At 53.7% G+C, this 23,793-nt stretch overlaps 2 protein-coding genes across 3 annotated transcripts in view; one reads left to right on the forward strand and one right to left on the reverse strand.

Moving 5' to 3' along the window:
• ARHGEF4 (Rho guanine nucleotide exchange factor 4) overlaps positions 1-18,309 on the forward strand; it is a 335,116-nt gene extending 316,807 nt beyond the window's left edge. Inside the window, 10 exon segments of the mRNA XM_070463910.1 lie at positions 9,541-9,720; positions 10,663-10,842; positions 10,912-11,091; positions 12,350-12,582; positions 12,936-13,065; positions 14,743-14,874; positions 15,752-15,995; positions 16,677-16,754; positions 17,253-17,344; positions 17,347-18,309. Of these exon segments, the coding sequence (XP_070320011.1) occupies positions 9,541-9,720; positions 10,663-10,842; positions 10,912-11,091; positions 12,350-12,582; positions 12,936-13,065; positions 14,743-14,874; positions 15,752-15,995; positions 16,677-16,754; positions 17,253-17,344; positions 17,347-17,571 (1,674 nt within the window). The 3' untranslated portion in view covers positions 17,572-18,309.
• A 4,856-nt stretch (positions 18,310-23,165) lies between these two features.
• The window catches only part of FAM168B (family with sequence similarity 168 member B), a 35,493-nt gene continuing 34,865 nt past the window's right edge, over positions 23,166-23,793 (reverse strand). For both annotated transcript variants that reach the window (XM_020904390.2, XM_070463911.1), the window contains exons 6-7: positions 23,643-23,768; positions 23,166-23,202 (exon numbers count right to left, since the gene is read on the reverse strand). In XM_020904390.2, the coding sequence (XP_020760049.1) occupies positions 23,656-23,768 (113 nt within the window). In that variant the 3' untranslated portion in view covers positions 23,166-23,202; positions 23,643-23,655. The remainder of the gene's footprint in view (positions 23,203-23,642; positions 23,769-23,793) is intronic.

Here is a 23,793-nt window from a genome sequence, read left to right on the forward strand (position 1 = left end):
GGCCACTCTCCTGCTCATGGCTCTCCTGCGTGTGGCAAGAAGGCTTGCTGGGGCTCGGCATGGGTTTCAGGCTTGGAAATAACAGAAGCCACAGGTGTCAGAGAAAAGTCCATACTAAATAACATCACTTGTATTTTCTAAGAACATATGAGTGTCATGCTGTAAATTGGGACACTTTTTCATTCCTGGTGACCTAAGAAGGAGTGATCACTCCTCAGTTTCCTAAGCAGGAGGGAATGGAAACCACCTGGGCTGAAGAGCAGGTACATCACAGGGAACAGTGAAGCCCTTTTGTGTTCTGAGTGTGTGAGGAGTGCGTGTGTGTGACCACAGAAGGGTCTGGATGTGCAGCGTTCGCCTGTGTGTTCTGTGCATGTGACATTTACTGCGTGTGTGTGTCAGGCAGTGTCCCAGCCTTGGGACAGAGCTGTGCAGAGGATGCAGTCCTGCTCTCGGGGAGCTGACGACGGGGGTGGGGGCAGACAGTGCCCGTCTGTATAGGCGCCTGGCTTTTACTGCATGTGCCCTAGTGGGAGGAGGAGGGGCACAGCAGTGTCTTTTCCCTGTATTTCCTGCACCTAACCTGTGCCTCACACCTCGTGATAGTCCAGTTCCTACAGGATGAGTTAGTGTCAGGGCCCAGAAGTGTCCCCTCTCATCACTGTCCCCTCCAGATGCCTATGACCGGGCCCAGGCCCGGGCCTGCCTGTCTGCCCAGTTTCTACCCTCCTCCCATTCTCTCCCTGCCTCTATGGCTTCAGCCATGCCCTGCTGAGCCAGAGACATCCCTGAGGTCAAGCTTGAGGACATTCTTACCCCAGGGATTTCTTTTCTGAAGAGTTGAAGGCTGAAAGTAGGCAATGTCTTTGTAAGACATGGTTCCCTTTTCATTTTAACCCCCACACCAAGTTGTGAGAGAGAACCAGAGGATGGTAGTCACAGCTCCCAGCTAGGAGGCCTGGGATCTCCTGGTGGCCACTCACTACCCTGCAGACAACAGTGTCCCCCCTCTGGGCCGGGCCAAGCTGCAGTGCGGGATGGCACGCATGGGGAGTGGGGCTTACTCCCAGCTCTGACCACTTCCTGCATGGAGCTAAGGGCCTTCATGTGTCTGGCTCCCCTCTAAGCACTTGTGTATCGAGCTTCTCTGATGGCCCTGCTCCAGGAGGGCAAGGCAGACTGGGGGCAGCTTGCGGATCATCCTGCTGAAAGAAGATGACACCCAGACTAGAGGGCAGACAGACATTAAAGCTTGTACTCCAACCTAGGGCTTAAAATGTTTTTTAAGGAGTTTTGCCAATAAGTAAGCCAGCACAGCTTTCCTGACATGACTCAGACAGTAAAGAATCTGCCTGCAATGTGGGAGACCCGGGTTTGATCCCTGGATTGGGAAGATCCCCTGGAGAAGGAAATGGCAACCCACTCCAGTATTCTTGCCTGAAAAATCCCATGGACAGAGGAGCCTGGTGGGCTCCGTCCATGAGGTAGAAAAGAGTCAGACACAACTGAGTGAGTAACTCCACACAAGCAGCGCCACAGGTAGGAAGCAGGACTGGCCTGGCCCACAGGGCCACAGAGTCACCAAGGGCGGAAGGTAGTCTGGCCTTCCTGTGGCTCGTAGCACTTACTGGTGGAGCATTTAGAGAATGCCACAGGACTCAAGGCTGGCTTGCGACCACCCCTCCATGGAGGGGGTCTGGCCCCCATCTCTCCAGGAGTTTCTGTCTTCCCCAGTGCCTGTGACCCTGGATATCTGTCCCCAGACCTGACATGGTTCTTGCACCCACTCCCCAGCCCCAGGGAGGAGCCCAGTACTGGTCAGTGCTCCAGGCCTGCAAGTGTCCATGGCCAGCAGCCCAGGGCAGCCTTTCTCTTCCCTCAGCTCCCAAAGCCTTGCCCCCATCTCCACAGCAGTCCTGCCCCCTCACAGACCTGCACACTGATCCACGCCACCAGCCTGGTGGGCCAGGCCCTGCTGCCTCCTCCACCTACCTTCCTCTCCCTGGCTTGGATCCTTCCAGCCTGAACCCCTCGGGGGCCTCGGCCTTTGCTTTCAAGCTTTTTTTGGCTTTGGCTTAGCAACAGAAAGCCTATTGCTATTGTCTTTCCTGCCATGTACCCAGATCACCGGGATCTGAAGCCCGGGTGCCCAAGGTTGGGCAAAGGCCACCTCTCAGTCCTCTGTCCTGGCCCAGGTTCAGAGGTTCTCCCACTGAAACTCTGCCGGGTTGCTCAGCTGTGGAGGGGACAGAAACCTCATCCCAGAACTGGGCCAAGACTGAAGTCCTAAAGCACGCCCCCGGAGGCCAGGTAGGTCTTGCAGACCCATAGCACTCGGTGCTGCTCTGACCAGCGGCCTGAAGACACACAGCCCTCTGCGCCCTCTTTCCTGGGTGTCTGATGGCTCTAGAACCACAGGGGCAAAATGACCCGGGTCAGAGGTCTGAGCCATTCCCCACCAGAGGTATGGGATTTGGGGTGCAGGGAGCCCCTACCATCCTGGTAAGAGGTTGAGAGAGAAAATCTTGAACCAGTTTTTTAAAGAACTGGGCAGAAGCAGAAGACTGTTTTCCCTTACTAGACAGATAGGTAGAGCCAGGCTAAACCTTCAGATTTGCAGGGGGCAGACAGCCCATCTGGATATATCCCAACCCTCCTCTGCCACACCTACAGGTATTTCACCTGCACTGTTCAGCAGGATGGTAACGTCTTCAGGTAACCTCATCTCTCACATGCATGTAGAGCTGGCACACACATGGAATCTGAACACACAGTCACCCACAAGGGAACACCCCGCCTCTGCACGTCATCCCACCATGGGTTCCTCCTACTCCAGGAGCCACAGAGCTGAGCCTGGAGCCTGGAAACCTCTGCCCACATCTGAGATGCGCTGCAGTTTCCTTGGCCCCCTCAGCTGCAGCCTTCTGACCCACTGGAGGGGCACAGCGACTGTGACAGAGCTCCTCACGTGGATGGAACAAGAGGCTTGTATGTGAGCTCTGAGCCCTACAAGGTTAAGACTGCAGGCTCTGACTGGGAGGCAATAGAAATCCCTAAGTACTGGACATAGGGTTTTTTTTTTTTTTTTAAGCTGCTGAATAAAATTGGTCCCTCAAAAGTCAACTCAAAATGGATTAAAGACTTAAATGTAAGACCTGAAACCATAAAACTCCTAGAAGAAAACAAAGGGAAATCTTCTTGGCATTGGTCTGGGCAATGATTTTTGGATATGACACATTTGAAAAACACAGGCAGCGAAAGCAAAAATAGGTGGGGTTGGATTGCATCAAACTAGACAGCTTTTGCACAGTAAAAGGAAACCCTCAACAGACTGAAAAGGCAGCCTATGATAGGAGAACATATTTGTAAATATAAAGGGTTAATAGGTGAAATCTCTTAAGGGACTCACAACTTAATAGCAAAACAAACAAAAACAAATAACCCAGTTTAAAAATTGGCAAAGGGACCTGAATAGACATTTCGTGAAAGAAAATACTCAATGTCACTTGACATTTCAATATCAAGGAAAGGCAAATCAAAACCATAATGAGGTATCACCTCACACATTGGAATGGCTGTTATTAAAAAGACAAAAGACGGTGTTAGGGTGGAGAATAGGAAACCCTTACACACTGATGATGGGAATGTAAACTCGTACAGCTACTTTGGAAAACAGTATGGCGATTCCTCAAAAAATTTAAAATAGAACTATTATATGATCCAACAATCCCATTTCTGGATGTATATCCAAAGGAAATGAAATCAGGATCTTCAAGAGATATTTGCACTCCCATGTTCATTGCAGCATTATTCACAATAGTCAAGACATGGAAATCTAATACCTAAATATTAGGTATTATACTTAATATCCAGATGAATGGATAAAGAAAATGTGGTGTGTGTGTGTGTGTGTGTGTGTGTGTGTATGTGTGTATATATATATATTATTCAGCCTTAAAAAAGAAGGAAATCCTGCCCTTTGCAACAATGTTAATGACCCCTATGCTAAGTGACATGGAAAGACAAATACTGCATAATTTCACTTACATGTGTAATCTAAAAGTCAGACTCATACAATCAGAGTAGAATGGTTGCTAAGGGCTGGGGGGGGGGGGGGGAAGAAATGGGAAGACATTGGTCAAAGAGTACAAAGTTTTAGTTATACAAGATGAATAAGTTCTGGGGATCTAATGTACAGCATGATGACTATAATTAACAATATTGTACTTAAAATTTGCTAAGTAGTTAGCTCTTAAGTGTTCTCACCACACAGACAAAATGGCACCTCTTTGAGGTGATGGAAATGGTAGTTAATTTGGTTGTGGGGGTAATTTTATAGTGTATGTCTAATATCCAGTCGTGCGCCTTAAATATAGACAATCTTTGTCAGTTGTACCTCAGTGAAAATTGGTAGGAGGGTCGGCAGCTGAAGAAGCCAGATGCTCTCTCATAGGAACAAAATGCTGCGCTGATGGGCAAGGTCAGTAAACAGATGTCCTGAGTCAGGGCCTTCCTGGAGCACCTCAGCATGGGTCGCTTTCTATCCAGAATTCAAATTCCTGGGCGAGCTTCTGACAGCAAATTGTCTGACTTTTCAGAGCCGCACTCACTAGTCTGTGAAGTCGGGGTCAAGGACAGTCCTTGGTGTTAGGACTCAGAACCCTTGGCCTCCCGCGCCCCGAGCGCCAGCCTGGGATTCTGTGCGCCCGGCCGGTTAGGAACCGCGACCGCTGAGACCACTAGCGAGGAGGCGCTCCGGGCGGAGCTGGGAGCACGCCGGATCGCCCGGCCCCACCCCCTGCCCCGCCCACGCCGGTGGCCGGGTGGCTGGCCGGGGCCGGGGGTGGGGGGAGCTCGGCGCGCGCGGCTAGCGAGAAGCCGGGGCTGGAGAGTGCGGCGGCTCCGCCCCACTCCAGGCGCGCCGGCAGCCCCGCAGCCGCCCTATCGCGGCGGGATCTCGGGGCGCGCGGGGCCGAGAGGCCGGGCGCCATGGCCAGGGCCCCGCAGTCCCGGCGCCGCCCCGCGCCGCCCGGGAGCGTCCTGCGCGCCCTCCTGCGCTGCAACCTGCCCCCCGGCGCCCAGCGCGTGGTCGTCTTCGCCGTCCTGGCACTGCTTGTGCTCATCAACGTCGTGCTGATATTTCTGCTGGCCTTCCGCTGACCGCCGGGGTGAGTGGCGCCGGTGCGCATCTTTCCTGCCGCCCCCAGCCCGCTGTGGCCAGGAGCCCAAGGTGCGGCCGGGGCAGCCCCGCACTGCCGGCCGCCGAGGGGAGGCCTCCGCCGCAAGCCGCCGGTGCTAGGGCCCGTCTGTGTGTGTATCCCCTGGGGTGCGGCAGTGTGGGTGACTCGGGGACGAGGTAACACATGTGCCACGTCTGTCGCGCGTGTGTGTGTAAAATGGCGCGTCTGTGTGTGTAACTGAGGATGCGGATGCAGCTGTGGCCGCGGCTATCTGGTTGTCAGGGAACCTTGCACATGTGACCGCTGTGTGAGCAGATCTGGACATGCTTTTCTGGATGGGTTGAGATGTCTGAGGATGAGTGGTTTCCTCTGCTCATGTTATCCGCAGTTGCTTTCACCATTTTAGGTCTTAAGTGGTCTCAGTTGGCATGCCCCCCACCAAAGGCACAGCCGCCCCCCACCCTGCGCCTTGCAGGTGGGCATTCTGAACATCCCCACGCCCAGGATGCTTGCGCAGGGGGGCCGTGGGAGCCAAGCCCTGTTCCCAAGACTGTCAGAGTGGAATCCTCCAACAGCCAGAGAGGAGGTGGGGCAGGGTGGGGAGGGTGAGGGTGATTATCAGGGGGCACTTTGAGGCAGAGCCTGGCTTTCCCAGGCCTGTCAAAATCTCAGAAGCACAAAAAGGTATCCTGCCCGCTATCCCTGGCTTGTCCTAGCCTTGAGGTTGACTCCCCCTCCATTGGTACAGTCCCCCACCTGCCCCCACATAAAAACCTCACACCTCAGATGCAGCCTGTGCTCTCCATTACCAGGCCAAGGATAAGCCCAGACCCCTCGCTGCCGGGCCTGCCCAGGTTGAGTTTTGGCTTCAGTGCAGCTGCACGTCAGAGTGCCAGGAAGGGCCCCTGTCCAGAAGCACACCAGTGTTGGCGCTGGTGGCCGCTAGGCTGTCCTGGAGGTAGACTGCATCTCTGACCCCTTGGAGCTACATTTTGTGTTGGTGACATCACACAAATGGTTAATGTCATAGCTCATCTAAGCACCTCCCATTTGTGGATATACCGGGGAGCTTGGTGATCCAGCTCCCTGTAACTCTGAGCTGATGGGGACCGAGGCACAGGGAAATGACAGAAGTTGCTCACGGGAACGGCCCAGCAAGCTGCTGGGACTCAAAAGTGACCACCATGGGCCTCTAGGCGACCGGTCAGGATGAGTATGGAGTTGTCCATAAAGGTGTCAGGAATCCTGATCTCTCCAGGAAGCCATGCCTTTTTGCCCATAGCTGGAGCCCTTCCAGCTGAGCAGAAAACCACCTGTGGAGGAGCCGCACCTCTCTGCAAAGACTGGCAACAGCAGGAAGCACTGGCCACTCAAGAGGGGCTTTTGTTCAGGGCTCACATGAGGGAATATAAAGACAAGGGGAGATGCCTGACCTGGTTCCCCTGGTGGGAATAACCTCGAGTATCTGCAGTACTTCCTTCCTGTGTGGGGACCAGCGTGTACAGTTTCTGTGACCTGAGGATGGACAGCATCCACCTGTCACTAGCAGGTTGTTCTGAGATCAGAGTGTAGCATCCCATTAGCCAGCCCATGAAAGTGCACTGGCAGACTTGCACTGGGGGGACTTGCAGGAACAGGGAGTCTCAGAACACTCACTTCTCCGGGATCAAATCTACAAAGCTTAATAAACAAGAAGCTTTGTTCCCTGCCAGATCCAAACTTCAGGTTACCTAAGCAGCTCCAGGGGTGAATCCTCCCCAGTCTCTGTAACTCATCGCTCAAAGCATACAAATCTTCCCCAGTAGCCTTCATCCTGATGAGCACACTCACCGTGGTCACTGTCCCTGCACAGGGATGTCCTCCTGCAGCCATGTCCACACTGGCTCACCCAACCACCTTTGAGCCACTCTGCTTCCTCCTGGTCTGGGGCCAGACCCACCAAGACCTGGATGGCAGCCTGCTTGTGCTAACTGCCCAGGCTGAGGCCTGCTCCCAGGCTGCAGCTGGCCAGTTCCTCTTGTTTGGCCTCGCCAAGTCCACTTTTCTCATCCTGGCCACACTGCAGCCAGGAAGTTTCTCCCTGCAGGAAAGGACAAACTCATAGTAGGTCTTCTTAGCTGGATGAGTACAGTGGTGTCTTGAGGAGGTCTGTGACCCCCAGGATTCGCCCAGTGCTCTGAGCCCAGGGTCTCTGGGTTGACCACGGAAATGTGCAACCCGTGAAGAGCTGCTGCTATGAGAGTGGGTGTGCCTATAAGCTGTAGATTATTCTGAAAAGTGGTTTCACTGGGGTTTGGAACAGGCTTAAACCCACCCACCAAAACATAAAGCACCTCATGGTGGTCTCTGAACATGCTTTCTCAGGCCTTACCCTGGAGGCAAGGCCCAGCTTGAATGGGCACCAGTACCTAAGCATCCCTCCCACCTCCCACCCTTTCCCTTTGGGACACTGTGGAGACAGCAAGTGGAACTGAGGTGGAGACAGCCAGTCTTGCCAGTTCCTGTTTTGGTGGGAGGATTACCATGCACACCACCCTAGGAGCACCCAGAGAAGGCCCCCTGATGGGTAGCAGCTCAGAAGAGGAAGCAGCACAGAGGGCCTGTCTGGTGATGCCCAGAGAACCAGCCCAGGTCCGTGACAGTGAGAGCCCACACTTGGTCCTGGTAGAGGGGCATGGACCTCACCTCCTGGGAAGCCCCAGTCCACTCCTCCTCCTGCCCAGAGCTCACAGAGCCGCTTGTCATTCACAGACCAGATACTGAACCCGCGTGACATGAAAGCAGGAGTCAGCCTGCTCTCAGGTGGCCTCGGCCTGCAGTGGCTTGAAGCAGGGTTTCGGTTCCCTGCCAGAGACTTAGCTGGGTCACAACAGTTAGACCACGAGATCAGTGGTTAGTGACAAGGTCCTGGCCCTTCAGCATTGCAGAAAAGGTTTCCCACAGAGAGAGCAATGAGAGAGTAATGGAATAAGTGAAATGTGTACTAGTAGGGAGGAGAGTCTAGTACGTGTGGGTAGACACATGGGCACAGTCAGTCACACCCTCATGGCAGTTGGAACCACTCTCATGGGGCATTTCTTCCAGGTTTCCTTTGGCCAATCATTTTGATTTGCCTGGCTCTGAGTCTGTATTTGGTATATATTGGGACCCTCCCATGTGCGTGCGCATCTCGCCGCAGAGGCCTATGGGTAGACTTAGCATCACTCCCCTTTTGACCTCCAAAGAGCTTTCCAGTCAGGAAGGTCTCCTTAACTTCAAGAATGAGAAATGTGTGGTATCTTATCTTTATATGGGCAGGGCTCAGCCTTCTCTCTTTGTCCTGCTGATGGATATATTTGGATGGATGTTAGGGAATAAACTGCTAATTGCTCACCCTGGCAGGGGCGCGGTCTACCTCCTGCCTCAAGCCCCGTGTGAAACAGAGCTCTGAGCACAAGGACTGCCTGGGAGGGGAGCATCCCTCCTGATGTGATTTCTGATCGTGTGGGAAAGAGGAACCACCCAGTTATTTCCACAGAGAGAAATCAATGTAGAGAATTATTCGGCAGGTATAAAGTAGCTGACTCAGTCACCACGTGCTCAAGAACAGCCCTGAGGGTTCTGTTACAGAGATGGCAGTTTTACGATGGAGCTTCCTCTTTAGAGCTGGGGAATAAAGGGAAACGGCTGCAATCATTAAGAGGGAGAATCCCGTGGGCTGGAGATCTAGAACTCTGAGGAGAGGTACTGCTCAGCTGGTGCCAGGGGTGCCATGAGACTGGTTCTGCAAGCGTTCAAAAAACACTGCAGACCAGATCCAGCTACTACAGCGGCTGGGCACTGCCAGACCCAGGGAAAGAGGCACTGCTGTTGGTCAGGAGGCTTCACAGGCACTGCGAGTCCACAAGAAGCCACTGTGAAGGAGCCAGGCCCCTCTCTGTGCAGCTCTGAGGTCCCCTCCAAGGCCACAGTAGGAGCCCATGAGGGGGGCAGGGAGTACAGCCGAGATGCAGCTGCCAGTGCCCTGGGCCAGCATCCCAGAGCACAGCAGAGACACACGGGCAGCTGAGAGCCAGTAGCTGAATCCCGGCCCAGTGGGGACGGGAGGAATGCGTGCCCTGTGCAGGGTGGGAGCAGCATGCTCTCAGATTTGATGGCTCACCAGGATTCCAGTGATGAGTTCACTGCCAGTCTAGACATAGTACATATCTGGGCACATGCCCTGGGCACAGCCCCGTCCCCCTGAGGAGCCTGGGAGACCCTCCATCAGTCCCCGCCTCTGTGAACAAGCCAGGATTCCCTCTTTTCAGGGTTGGTGGACAGGGCAGAGGGTGAGGGAGCACCTTTACCCCCGACATGCCCTCCCCGGCTCTCTCCACAGCTCATTAGCGATGGCAGTGTGGTCTGTGCGGAAGCGCTCTGGGACCATGTCACCATGGATGACCAGGAACTGGGCTTCAAAGCTGGAGACGTCATCGAAGTGATGGATGCCACCAACAGAGAGTGGTGGTGGGGCCGCGTCGCTGACGGCGAGGGCTGGTTTCCAGCGAGCTTCGTGCGGGTATGGCCCTGCCCCGACTTCTCTAGGCCTGAGAAGAGCCCACAGCTGGCTCTGAAACACAAGCCTGAGTGTGCTCTGGGGTCTGAGGTGCTGGATGTGGATGTCTCACCTGGGACTGCAGGCTCAGGGCTGAGTGAGCGTCCCAGGAAGCCCAGCCTGGGAAGTGAGACCCAGCCTTCCTCCTGCGCCACCACTAACTGCAACCTCACCCCTGCCCTCTCTCCAGGAGTCCTCAGTGGCCAGAGAAGAATGGGTCAGAAATGATGGGTCCCTCTGGGGGCAGAGGGTCTTCATGTTAGAATACCACTGCCACAGGCAGCTGGGCCTCCCAGGATTTCCAGAGTGCTGTGCAGACCATCTGCGCAGATCCTCTCAGTTCTAACTTTCACAACAGTCCTGGACTCTGGGAGCTGTCACTACACCTAGGGAACTGAGACAAGGACAAGCTCAGTCTTTAACCCAGGAGATCACAGGGAGCAAACCCAGACCTAAGGCAGCCTTTGGTCTCTGGGGAAGAAACCCTGGTGCAACCTCCAAAAAGCAGGCAAAGGGCAGTGGGGAGGGGAGGCCCCAGGCCCTGAGGTTCATTACTTCTCTTGCCCCAGACCACCTGGGTTGACAGCCCTCTCTGCCCACTGAGCCTTTCCTAGTTATAGTCTCAGAGCCAGCAGGGCCACGCCACCTGTCCACTTGCTTCACAGCACCCAGTAGGCCCAGTGAGCAGGGGCTGGCAGAACCCCTGTAGTGAGCATCTACACTGTTCTTTTGGGAGCCGGGTGCCTTCGGCCAGCCATCCCCGTCCCTCTGGGCATTACTTGGGTGATGTGGGATCTTCCTGCCCTGTGCTGCTGTGAGTCCTCCGAGTGTCAGCTCCCTGCCGTCAGCATGTGGGACGCTGGGCGCTGACCCCGGGCAGACTCTGACTGGCTGTGTCGCCTGCAGCTGCGGGTGAACCAGGACGAGCCTGCAGATGATGAGGCGCTGGGGCCTGGGCGCCGAGGGGCTGGGGATGGCGGGGACGCCGAGGCGCAGGGCAGCAGGGACCAGATGCGGACCAACGTCATCAACGAGATCCTCAGCACGGAGCGAGACTACATCAAGCACCTGCGGGACATCTGCGAGGTGAGGCTGGAGGCGGGCAGGCTGGCGGGGCGGGGGCCCAGAGGGGAGCCTGACCACTCGCACCCCCAGGGGTACCTCAGGCAGTGCCGCAAGCGGGCAGACATGTTCAGCGAGGAGCAGCTGCGCACCATCTTCGGGAACATCGAGGACATATACCGGTGCCAGAAGGCCTTTGTGAAGGCGCTGGAGCAGAAGTTCAACCGGGAGCGGCCGCACCTGAGCGAGCTGGGCGCCTGCTTCCTGGAGCACGTGAGCACACCCGCCCCTGCCCTGCCCATCGCTGCTGGGGGCTCGCCCTACCCCAGCAGCCCTGGCCCCAACTGCCCTCTCCCTTCTACTCTGTTTTAGAAGTGTCACCGCTTCTGGGGGTCAGCGTGGGGTGAGCCCCAAGGAAGAGAATGCTCCTTGGAGCAGGAGGGCCTCGGCTCTGGCCCTGAAAGGAACTGCCTGGGGCAGGGGCGGGCTGGGCACCCTAGGACATTCCTAGCAAATTCTGGGCTTCCTCACACAGTAAGCACACTGGAATTTGGGTTGAAGTAATCCTTATTTCCACTCTAAACGCCGGTTGAAATTTAGCCAAGGTTCATTGGACTGGTCTGGGCTAGCTGGACTCATTTTTATCCCTCTCCTATGGCAGTCACACGAGGCTGAGCAGAAGATGCCTGGCCCAGCCCGTCAGGGACAACCTGTGCTCCTTTCTGGCTACCAGCAGTTGGGGTGGGGAGGCCCTGCCCCCTCTTGCCAGTGGCGGGTGGAGAGCTAAGGAGGGAGACCTCAGGAGCAGGTGGTGTGTCTGGGCACCTGAGCAACTGTGAGATTTGGGTCCATTTATCAACAGGCAGAGTTGTGACAGGGAAATGGGAACGAGGGCAGGTCTAACAAGGCATGCTATCAGCATTACCCAGTGTGACCATCACAGCGGCCTGTCAGGCAGCCAGCTACTGCCTAAGTTCATGAGGTCCTAGGCTGCTGAGTGCCAGACCTGGTCTCCTTCTGGCTCCAGGTAGATGAAAGATACACACAGGGAGTCTCCCGTACGACACACACGCAACACAGATATGTCTGTGTCGCGTGGTATTGAAAAAGGAAGACAGTGGCTGTCTTCAGATGTGAAGCCAGAGCTTTGTCAGGAGGAAGCAAACACTGGGCTGAGAAGAAAGACAGCCTGAGAGGCACAGACACTGGCCCCGGCACCCATTTCATCTCAATCTCCCTCTCTCTCCTTTTTGGCCTTTCTTATTAGTATCATTGATTTCACCCCAGAACCTGGCATACCGTCAGAATATCTGCTGAGAGCCCAGGAGAGAAAGCCAGGTGGCAACAGGCACGTCTGTACCTGAGTTTTCTGGGGTCTTTCATGTCCTTGGGCATGATTCTGCATAGCTTGTGCCCAAAGAAGCAGGTAGACAGAGCCTGAACCCCCTGCACTCTCCCCCACCCCTTTCCCAACACTGCCCATGGCCGGGGGAGCAGGAGACTGTTTTCTCACCCTGAGCTGTGCCTGCAGCAAGCAGACTTCCAGATCTACTCAGAGTACTGCAACAACCACCCCAATGCCTGCGTGGAGCTCTCACGCCTCGCCAAGCTCAGCAAGTATGTGTACTTCTTCGAGGCCTGCCGGCTGCTGCAGAAGATGATCGACATCGCGCTGGATGGCTTCCTGCTGACGCCCGTGCAGAAGATCTGCAAGTACCCTCTGCAACTGGCAGAGCTGCTCAAGTACACACACCCCCAGCACAGGTAGGAGGGTGCTGGGGCAGAGGGGTGGTTCTCCAGGCCTTGGGTCAGCCCATTTCTTGAGACTCATAGTGTGCTGGGCAATGCTGCAGGCACTGGGGCAACAGCACAAGCTTAAAATATACAACAATCCCTGCCTTCATAAGCTATCCTTGAAGTGAAGGAAGAGGGCATGAATAGGGTATGAAGTTCTGCTCTGTGCCTCGTTTATGGAGAAGATGGGCATGTGCCCTTGACAAGTGAAGTGGCCCAGGGGCACAGCCCTAGAGGGAAGCGGCTCCACAGGGGCTCCCGCATGTTCCCAGCCCCTCTGCTCTCGATCCAGTAAGCCCTCTGCTGTCTCTGTCTGGCCCCAGGGATTTCAAGGATGTGGAAGCTGCCTTACATGCCATGAAGAATGTGGCCCAGCTCATCAATGAACGGAAACGGAGACTTGAAAACATCGACAAGATTGCTCAGTGGCAAAGCTCTATAGAGGACTGGGAGGTGAGGATCCCATACCTCAGAAAATACCAAAGGGCTTGGCCCTGGCATTGAAACCATGCTTGCCCCTGAGAAATCGTAAGAGGGAGCTGAAGCAGGGACCCACGCTCCTGGGAACCAGCAAACAGGCTGGTGTCAGGAGGGAGAACTGGGCCTCTGCTGGGCCAGCCGGGCCCGTCTCCAAGGACCAAGCCTCGGGCGCTGCTCCCAGAGGAGGCTTGCTGGCCTCCTTCCTGTTGAAGAGCTCAGGACACATGTAATATCCCACATGCTCCTCCCAGGGTGCAACCAACCAGCCTCCAGGGACAGGCTGGGCCCCCAAGTTTGAGTTAACTACTGGGGTTCTCAACAGAAGTGATCAGGTTTGCCACAGCATGACCAGAAACCGATTACCACTGGTCAGAGCCTCTCAGTTCTGTTTTCCTGGCATACACAATTCCCTCGTGTGGGCCAGTCTCACCTTTTAGGGCAGCATGGAGGCCTGAACTAATGATGACGTTCCTGGCCTGTGCTCTCCACTCTCACTCACCAGCCAAAACATATATGAAAAAACAGATTCATGGGCCCCACCCTACAAATACGGAATTAGAATCCCTGGGAGTGGGGCTGAGTGCTATGGTTTATGTTTTGTTTTCAGTGTTTGGGTTTTGCTTTCCTGATGATGGGTTCTGAGGCCCAGCCCTGGCTTAAGGGTCCCCACAAACTCACTTATCCCAAACTGCACGGCTGCCAACACCACCTGGCTGTGATTTGCATTTTCCTGGAGGAACCAGACATGGTGCAGCTTCATCTGAAATTGTAATGTCTGATGATGGGACTTCAGGTACACTGTGCTGGAAGACAACCTCCTTAGCCTCTTTTAAAAGACTGGCTTTGGAAGTGACTTTCAGCCAAGTTTAATTATTCTCTAAGAGCAGTGCTGTCCAATCAGAGTGCCATGTGAATCACAATAGGGAATTTTATATGTGCAAGTGGTGTAGTTGGTAAAGAATCTGCTTGCCAGTGTAGGAGACACAAGAGATATGGGTTCAATCCCTGGGTTGGGAAGATCCCCTGGAAGAGGAAGTGGCAACCCACTCCAGTATTCTTGCCTGGAAAACTCCATGGACAGAGAGGAGCCTGGTGGGCTATGGTCTATGGGGTCGCAAAGAGTCAGACATGACTGAGAGCACGCGCACACATACAGCCATCTTAAAAGTGAAAAAAAAAAAAAAACAAAACACAGGTGAAACAAACTTTAACAATGTTTTGTTTAACATATCTAAAATATAAAGTCAACATATAAACATATAAAATGTCATTGGTGAAATAGCCACAGTCTTTATTTCATACTAAGTCTTTGAAATCAGATTATCTTTTACTTTGATGACATCTCAATAGGGACCAGCCACAATGCAAATATGCCACTGGCTGCTGTAGGGCCTCACTTAGCAGACACAAAAACTTATAGGCCAGACCACCTTTTTATAGGCCAAACCACCACCCCCCCACCCCCCGCAGAGGGGTTTAAGAGCAACCCCTCTGGTCTGCTGCAGGCCCTGGCCCAGTGGGGGCCATAGCAGACAAGACCGACAATGACCACACCACCTCAGCAAGAGGCAGGACGCAGAGCCCAGCAGAGCCTTGCTCTAAGCCCCAGGATGGGGGCACTCAGCTCACGGCTCCCCTTGGGTTCCCCAGGGGGAAGATCTCCTGGTCAGGAGCTCAGAACTCATCCACTCGGGGGAGCTGACCCGTGTCACACAGCCACAAGCCAAGAGCCAGCAGAGAATGTTTTTTCTCTTTGACCACCAGCTCATCTACTGTAAGAAGGTACCAGAGTCCCTCTCCCCTGCTGCATGGGCCTGTTAGGAGCAGCTGTGGAGGGAGTGAGGCTGAGGGCTGGAAGCAGCTGCCCCGAGAAAACGAGCTGCACACACGCAATTCCTGTCTGCCCGGGCCCTGTGTACAGGAGGCCCTTTGCTGGTCAGGCCCTTTGGGCCAAAGTCGGGGGCAGGCGGTCTCTACAGAGGGAGCCCACTGCCCCAGGGACAGAGGGTGGGCCAAAGTCGGGGGCGGGCGGTCTCTACAGAGGGAGCCCACTGCCCCAGGGACCAGAGGGTGACCCTCACAGTCTGACCGGTGCCCAGTGCTGGTAAGAACACCCTCCTTGCTGATAATGCCCTGTTTGGGCCTCAAGCCCACTCTCCTCTCCCTGCGAAGCTCAGCTTCCCCTCCCCAGCCCTGGGATCTTCTGCTCCAGCCGCCTCCAGGCCGCCTCTTTGCTGCTGGCTTCTACTCCCTCTTGAAAACGGGCCCGAGTGGCCGGGCAGCCTCCCGAGTGCTGGCCCTGGCCCAGTCCTGGCAGACTGCTGCTTCTCTCTGTTGCGCAGGGTGGGTCCTGCCTGCTGTCTGTAACCATGGCTGCGTCGCTTGTGAGACTATGAGTGTTCAGAGACCCCCAAGCCACTGAGTAACTGTTAACTGAAACAGCGGCTCCTAGCCATGGTTTCAGCACATGGTTGTGGGCCGAGCCAAGCTTACTGTCTCTCCTGAAAGAACTTTCTGCCAGGGAGGTGGATGATCGCCCACCGGCCCTTCCAGTCTCAAGGCAGAAAATGAGGCAGGGCCTTGGATGTGCTCAGGAGAGTGGTTTAGGCCAAGGGGCTGGGCAGGAGGGCAGGCCAGGGGCTCACAGTGTCTCTGGCAGGACCTTCTCCGCCGGGATGTACTCTACTACAAGGGCCGAGTGGACATGGACAGCCTGGAGGTGGTGGACTTGGAGGACGGGAAGGATCGAGAGCTCCACGTGAGCGTCAGGAACGCCTTCCGCCTGCGCTGTGGGCCCTCGGGGGAGAGCCACCTGCTGTGTGCCAAGAAGCCCGAGCAGAAGCAGCGCTGGCTCAAGGCCTTTGCCAGGGAGCGGGAGCAGGTGCGGCTGGACCAAGAGACAGGTGCGAGACCCCACTCAGCCTTGCTCCACTTGAGGGCCCACCCGGCGCTTTTTGCATCCTGGGTGCAGGGAAGTCGACATGACCTTGCAACTGTGAGGCAGGTCTCACACCAGAACACCTCAGGGTTTGTGAGGTTCTGGGACATGTCTTGGTTGTGACCCTCGTGGGGGTCTGCATGCCTGCTGAGGGTCGCTCCAACATGCTCACATGCACACACTCTAGAGGGCGGGGCCTCTGCTCAGTTGGAGTGGGACGTGGACACTGGCCTCCAGAAGCCTCCCCCTACCCCACATGAGCACAACATCCCCCCACTGCATTCCCCTCCTGTCCTTGGTCCTCTGGCCATCACAGCAGGCAGTGACCAGGTGAGTCCTTGATATGGCCAAGAGCCTCCCCTAGAGTGCCAAGAAAGGACAGTAGCCACCAGCCACATTGGTGAGTAGATCAGGCCGAGTCAAGGGAGGCCCCCAGAGGAGCTCCTCAGAGCATCTCCTCTGCCTGGGTGGACAAAGCAGGCAGGTTGGTGAGTCCGTGCGGCCTGCTGGGCCCCCAGGCACTGTGGGCAGGGCAGGGCACACACAATTGTGCTGGTGCCAGACAAGAGGACCATGGGCAGGGGAGATGGGAAGGCAGTTGTGTTCTCACTGGGAAGTGGGTGTCTCATTTGTGCCCCCCTCCCAGGCTTCTCCATTACCCAGCTGCAGAGGAAGCAGGCCATGCTGAACGCCAGCAAGCAGCAGGCCATCGGGAAGCCCAAAGGTAAGCGGGTGATGGTTCCACCTCCACCCACAGCAGCTCAGCCCAAAGCAGGGCCAGCACCTGAGTCTTCAGAGGTGCCCACTGCCCTTTACAGGTGGGTGTTCCCAAGTTGGTTGAGGGACCACCGATGAGGAAGCCTGCAGTGTAGGTACTTGGTGGATGCTCCTGCTCACCATCCCCTCAGACCCCCGTGAGCAGCACCATCAGAGCCGGTGCTCTTTCCCAGGCAGGATTGCTTCCTGGCAGCCAGCCTCACCAAGGAGCTGACAGCCCATTCCCACAGACATCACCATGAGAGCAGCTCCACACCCCACACCTTCTAGTCCCCTCTGGTTACCCCCCCTGCAGGCCGCCCAGGCCCTTGGATGTGGACAACCCCAGGGGAAGCAAAGGGGGATGTCTGAAGCTGCCTGGGGATGGCCCATTCCACCCCTGCAGGCTCTGCCCTGTATCGCCTCACTCCTGAGGCACCTCTGACCCTGACTCTTCCCCTGCCAGCCCTCGGCCGACCCTACTACCTGACACGCCAGAAGCACCCAGCCCTCCCCACCAGCCTGCCTCAGCAACAGGTCCTGGCGCTGGCAGAGCCCAAACGAAAGCCATCCACCTTCTGGCACAGCATCAGCCGGCTGGCACCCTTCCGCAAGTGAGCCCGTGCCCCACCAGTGGCACCATCTGGACCTGCCTGGCCAGGGGGCCTGCAGCTCTTCCTGCAAGAAGCTCACTGCATCCGGCCCTCTGTCCATTCTGCAAACTGCAAGTTAGCAGGGCTGAGTGTGGGATCCACTCAGAACCGCCCACAGGCTGGCGCGTGTGAGAATGGCCGCTGTGGACCCTCTTCTCTGCACAGCTGATCATCCCTCCTGCTCCTGTTCTCTCTGGGCAGGAGCCCACCTCTGCCTTCATCACCTGCAGAGCCAGGCTGTGTACTTCTCTGCCCTCCTGTTCTCTTCACAGGCCCCCAGCTGGTGGGCCAGGCAGCCTGCATCCCTGGTGGGTAGGAACCAGGAATTCTGGGCACAAAAACATCTGGCCCGGAGCCCACCTGTTACTTCCTCCCAGTCCCTCTGTAGACACTCCTGGCTGCGGACACCCTCTCTTCACTTGTGATGTGTTTGTTTATAGTGGAAAGAAAACAGAACCAGTCAACTGAATACTTCTGTCAGGGTTCGTACCAGTCCACCTGCAGCTGTGGGTGATTCCATAACCTGGTTCCAGTCTGGATTTTGTTGGTGAACTCCAACAGTAGAGAACTGTTAGTGACATGGAAAGACTGCCTTACCCTAAGTGAGCGTGAGAAGCCATAAGGACTGAATTCTGTGCCCGGCACCCAGGACTGACCCACCCAGGAGCTGGTGGGCACGCAGGCTGGAAGGAAGCCCGCAGCCCGTGGAGGAGGGCCACCCAAGAGTGTGGCCAGGGCCTGGCCTAGGGCAGAGCACAGAGCTGCCCCTGTGGCCCCTGGGAATTCAGCAGCATGTACAGTCACTCTTGCACTATACCTTCTCCAAGCAGAAACCACATTTAATTTCATAAAGAAACCTGTGGAAAATAACCTGGCTGCCAGCCCGTGTTTTCTGTTGGTGTCTATCCATTTTCTCCTCCCTCCCCGTTAGCGCTGCACCTCCAGCCTCTCTTTAGACTATAGGCATCAGCCGGGCCGCCAAGGCTTTGATGTAGAGCAGCTCAGTGTTCAGAGGCTTGGGGAAACTAGGAGCTGCCTCAGCACCTCTGTCCCCAGCTGCTTCTAGAGTCTGTTTAGCTGAAGTATCAGCAGTGTGAGTTTGGGGGACAGGCAGTCCGTAACCTTTTTGGGTCTGAGCTTCCTCTTTGGGGAAATGGGGAAGGATGTGTCTTCTTTCCAAGAGGGCTGAGGCCACAGGACCAGGAGAGGGTGGCTTCTCTCCCCTTCCCCACAGCCCGCCGCCTTCACACTTGTACACACTGCCAAGGTCACTGGGGCTGGGCCTGAAACCCCTGGATTTTCTAAGGTGAGAGAAGCTACACCACCTCCCATCCAGGCCAAGCCACCTGGAGGCAAAGCCTATAAGGAAAAAGCATGAAAACCACAATATGCAACACAAGTCAATCTTTATTGAAAACTGCAGTATTAATACATAACAATTTACAGTAAACGTGCTTTTAAGAATTTTAAATCTGAGCTCATCTACTCATCAGATTGCATAAAAAATTAAAATAGTAAGAATTTACACATAATGGAATTGGCTCAGGATGGATGTTCCATTCCTTTGTATTGACTGACACCTTAGTTCAATGCAAAGGCGGGGAGTGCCTTTAACACTGGAAGACAATGCTGACTTAAGGTTTTAAAAAGTACTAAGAGAATGGTCTAAAAAAACAGTATTCAAAACTCATTAAAAACAAACAACAACAACAACCGTTTCCTAGTCAGTAACAGTGGCTCCCTTGGGTCTCTCTTGAGTGGCCATCACAGCAACCCCCCAGGAACATAGGAGAGCTGGCCTACTAACCACTGGTCTGCACGAGGACCTACAGGAGACCAACAGCGCTCAAGGGGCCAAGGTCAGACCCTCCTCGTCTCAACACCTGCGTCCTGGAAGCACAGCCTGCCCGTGCTCACTGCAGCTTCCCTGCACAGGGGTGCCAGACTGTGGCGTCTCTGTCCCAAGTGACTGGAGGTTGGTCCTGGGGATTCAGGTAAGACTACAGCAGAGGTTTTCTGTTCTTCAAGTCAATAGGGTAGGGAAAGAGACAAATCTCTGCAACATCAACTCTGCAACTTTCTACCTGAAAAAGATCAGACCCTCCTCTGCAGCCTGTCACCTGCAGGCTCCTTTCAGAAAGCTCAGGCTGAGTATTAAACAGGTCAGGAGAAAACAACATGCCAACATTTGAAATGTAGAGAGGGAGTCACGCCGGCTGCCGTTCCCCTATGCCAACCATTCCCCTCTAAAGACACACCCCCTCCTTAGAAAGCACCAAGAGGAGAACCAGAAGCTATCCCCGCCTCAAGCCCCACATCCTTAAGCCTGCCCTTGCATGGCCAGAGGATGTCAGACAGGTGTCCTGTCCTGTCTGGGAGATGCTCAGGCTGGCAAGAACTGGGGCGTCAAGCCGTTAGCTGCCAGATAGGGAGAAGGTGGCCCAACTGGTCACAGTAATACTGTTTCCATATGTCTGCCAAGTTCAGGTGAAGAAGTCTGGGTCTCCTTCTTAAACAGCAGGCCCCAACATGGATGCATCCAGGGTCAGCTATGCTCTCACCACCCTCTGGCAGGACAGCACTGCGGGACGGGCACACCCCAAGCCCCCAGATCCTCTTCCTGTGTGTGAAGTGCCAACGCCAACAGAGGGAGAGGCACTGCGATCCCAGTCTGGGAGGGGGGCACACACCAACCAGGTTCCCAGCCCGAGGCTCAGGACCACCCTTGGCTCCTATAAACACTACATTTGCATAGCGCTCAAGAAACAGTCACGTGATGTAACTGGGAGGCCTAGTAACCAAACCAACAAAAATGTTCAGAGAACATGGAAGATCCTGAAGCGCCTCTGTGCTTGTTACCATGAGTGGCCCTGGCCCTGATGCTGGCTGCACTCAGAGAGAGCAAGCTGATGGGACCATCACTCATCGGAAAACGTTCAGTCACCCGGCCCAGATCCAAACAAGAGAAATATATCTCCTTAACCTTAGAGAAGGGCTGTAGGACAAAATTTTTTAAAAATACCCATGATGGTATCTGTTTACAGAATTAATTCCTTTACTCGCCTGTCTCAATTTCTAAAATAACTGTAATTTAGCTGAAAGACTCTCAAATTAAGAATGTCACATACAAAAAATGCAAAATTTCTCTCAATATTCTACTATTGTGCTTAGGATATCAAATTATGCATTTTATAACAGAAGCTCTATTCCTTAATTTTACTGGAACTAAATGCTGCTAAAATTACAACATATGATAGTTTTGTTACTATTCATTATGTCCAGATTCTCACCTGCTAGACACGCTCTACCTTTCATATTTGATAACTGATGCCCTGATAGTTTCAAAATTGAAAAGATTTCCACACATAGGTATTCCATAATGCAGAAGTATTTGATGAAGTTTCCCAGCTCAACGTCACAAAAGGGAAGTAAGATTTTTTAGAAATTAAAGGGGGCAAACTATTTATAAACTGATGTAAATGGGGAGAAAACACAACCCACTTTTTTTTCTCTTACAAACACCACTTAATTCCGTGTTCATGAAAACACTCACCCTGTGTGTCTCAGACAATCCTGAAGAAACAGCCTGCGTAACTCCTCGCGACTTCCTCCTGAATTCAAGTGACTCCAACCCTTACAGGCAGAGTGTGTGTTGTGTGTGTGAGAGAGAGAGAGAGACTGGGACTTTTAAAAAGTTATACAAAACTCACTTACTACACTAAACTGGGGAGACCCACTTCTCTGCTACTGGATCAGTTCTGCCCCGGAGCCATGAGAACATTACCAACACCCACTAAACAGAGAGAAAAACCAACAAAGAGTTGAAGTGGACATGGTGTGCTGGGGTAAATAACTGCTGCACACACAGACACACACACACACACAAAGGTGGGTTAAGTGCTCTCCAATTTAAAGTACTTATCAGTAAACATACTATGTTACAGACAGTAGAAATAAATCTTCTGTTTACAATGATCCATGCAAAAATATTCCTAAACTTTTTATAAAATAAAACGTGAAAAAGAAAATGATGAATACTTACTACACAAAATATGGTTACCAAAGGCTGGGCAGTCAGCTGTCCCACTCACCAACCAGGGCTGAATGCCAGCCCAGTGCCAGAGCCCTGACCAGCTGCCAGAGCCGTGAGAGTTAAGGTCCCCTCCCAGCCAAGCCCCACAGCACTCCAGACGACGGCGGGGTGGGACAGGGGCACCCCCACCCCCGGCAGGCTGCTGAAAGGCAACAGAGCCTCGCCACCCCCACCCACTCTGACTCCATCTGAGGGCAGACACACACAACCATCAATACAGGTTGGGCACATTTAAGCAAAAAAAAAAAAAATCCTCTTGGCTTCTTATGTACAATATTCAGACTTTAAACACAAAATCCTTTCTGTAATAACAGGCAAACCTATTCTGACTGGCAAACACATTTCAGTGTTGCCTGGCCCTTTGCTGTCCACACTTGCTTTGTGCCAAGTATCCTCAGCCACAGGAAGAGACAGTCGAAGGGGCTCTCAGATGACAGGCCACAGTCACTCCCCTCACACCTCCCGTACCCACCTCCACAATCCCCTCCAAATGGTCTCAGGACAAGTCCCCATCAAGTGGGGGGCCCGAAGACAGCTACAGCCCTGCCTCTCTACAAGAAACCATCAGTATCAAACTGTTGTTCCCTTTTAATAGTTCTTAAATGTACAGCTTTCTTCGTAACACACAGTTGATATCTTTGCCCTTCTTTGTGGGAGGGAGAACAGCAATTCCTACATACGTTTTCAGGTTACTAAAACATTTCTCAGGGGAAAAAAAAAATAGGAGTAACTTTACCTAAGCTAAATAAAGGAGAGGCCAATACCTCCTCCAACTGTGGCTGTTTCTCTTTCACAAATCTTCCATCCCAGGAAAATAATTTAAGCTCTACATAGGACTTTTCCAATAAAGATATAGAAAACATCGTATCCATCTGTAAGTGATTTGTAACAAAAATTCAGATAGCATTTAGAGAAAACTGTTTTGCTGTTATATCACCTAACTGTACTGGCACCCTACTCTAATCTTTCATGGTAATCCCTAAGAACATCCACATCACACAGACCCCACAAGCCTAAATGGAAAGAAAGCCATTCACCTGACTGCACCCCAAGCAGTGTTGGGCCTCCCACACTCTCCCCGTGTCCGCAACTCTCTCTCACTGTGGTCAACATGAAAGGAACAGATGGCTGGAAAGTCGAAGTCCACGTATCCAACTGGCAACCCACATCAACCCCAAAAGGCTGAAGAATCATCGAAGAGATCTCAGATGCTCTATGAAGAAATTCACTTTAACACTTATAACTTTAAGACTTTGCATACATTACAACAGTGCATTAGTGATACAAGTTGTAGAATACTTTTCCATTCCTTTGGATTTTGCATATGATGGTTCTGCATCAGTCACTGCAGGTAGATTGAGCAAGCTTTGTTTTTGTGTTTTGTTTTTTAACATGCATTCAACTACATATGATTCAGAATAGATTAATACTCCCTTTTATCATTACAGTTAGCTAAAAAGTTGCCTGTCAGCCCACCAAACAGGGTTTGCTGTAAGACGAACCCAGAGAGCCAGCTGGAGACTGAGGGCGCTGGGACCTGCTAGGCTGGCTGCAGCAGCGTTTAGCTAAGTGTCGAGAGCATTATGAAGAAAGTCCTGGTTGGAGGCACAAGGCCTGCAGCACCAGCTGTGGAACCTCCATGATGTGACCTCACAGCTCCATCCACAAACCTGAGGGCGGGGAGAAAGACGGACACACAGTCACACACAGCTCCTCCAGCGCCACTGCTCTGAAAAGGAGCTGCTTCCACTGGAGGAGGAGGAATCCACTAAGACAGGAACGGGCAGCAGCAAAGGAGGTGACTGTGCCCGGCTTCTGAGAACTCCCAATTACAGCTGGGATCCTACTTCCTACAGGAGGCGGGCGGGAGACTAGAGCACAACCCAGGGAAGGAACATAGTGCAGGGGTCATAGCAAGGACTCAAATGGTTTCCTCTTCCTTCCTTTGTAGAGTCCCAATAAAGACGAAAACTTAAATGTGGCATTGCCTTCGAATCATCAGGTATCATTTTCCTTATCACTGCTTAAATTGTCATAGATCTCCCATTCTCCACTTTAAAAGAATGCACTTTAGTCACAAAGCTAGGCCTGGGCTTCATTGGTCACTTACGTTTGCAGGGTGATCACCACTGAGGGGGCACATAGCTGTAGGTGGGCGTTCCTGGGGCCCGATACGTGGGCACAGTGACAGGGTGGGGAGCAACAGGAGTTGGGGAGTGGGCAGTCAGCAGGGTACCTAGAGGGAAGAGCAAGCATCTCAG

This window comes from Odocoileus virginianus, unplaced genomic scaffold, assembly GCF_023699985.2.
Source record: "Odocoileus virginianus isolate 20LAN1187 ecotype Illinois unplaced genomic scaffold, Ovbor_1.2 Unplaced_Contig_9, whole genome shotgun sequence".
NCBI classification, from domain to species: Eukaryota; Metazoa; Chordata; class Mammalia; order Artiodactyla; family Cervidae; genus Odocoileus; species Odocoileus virginianus.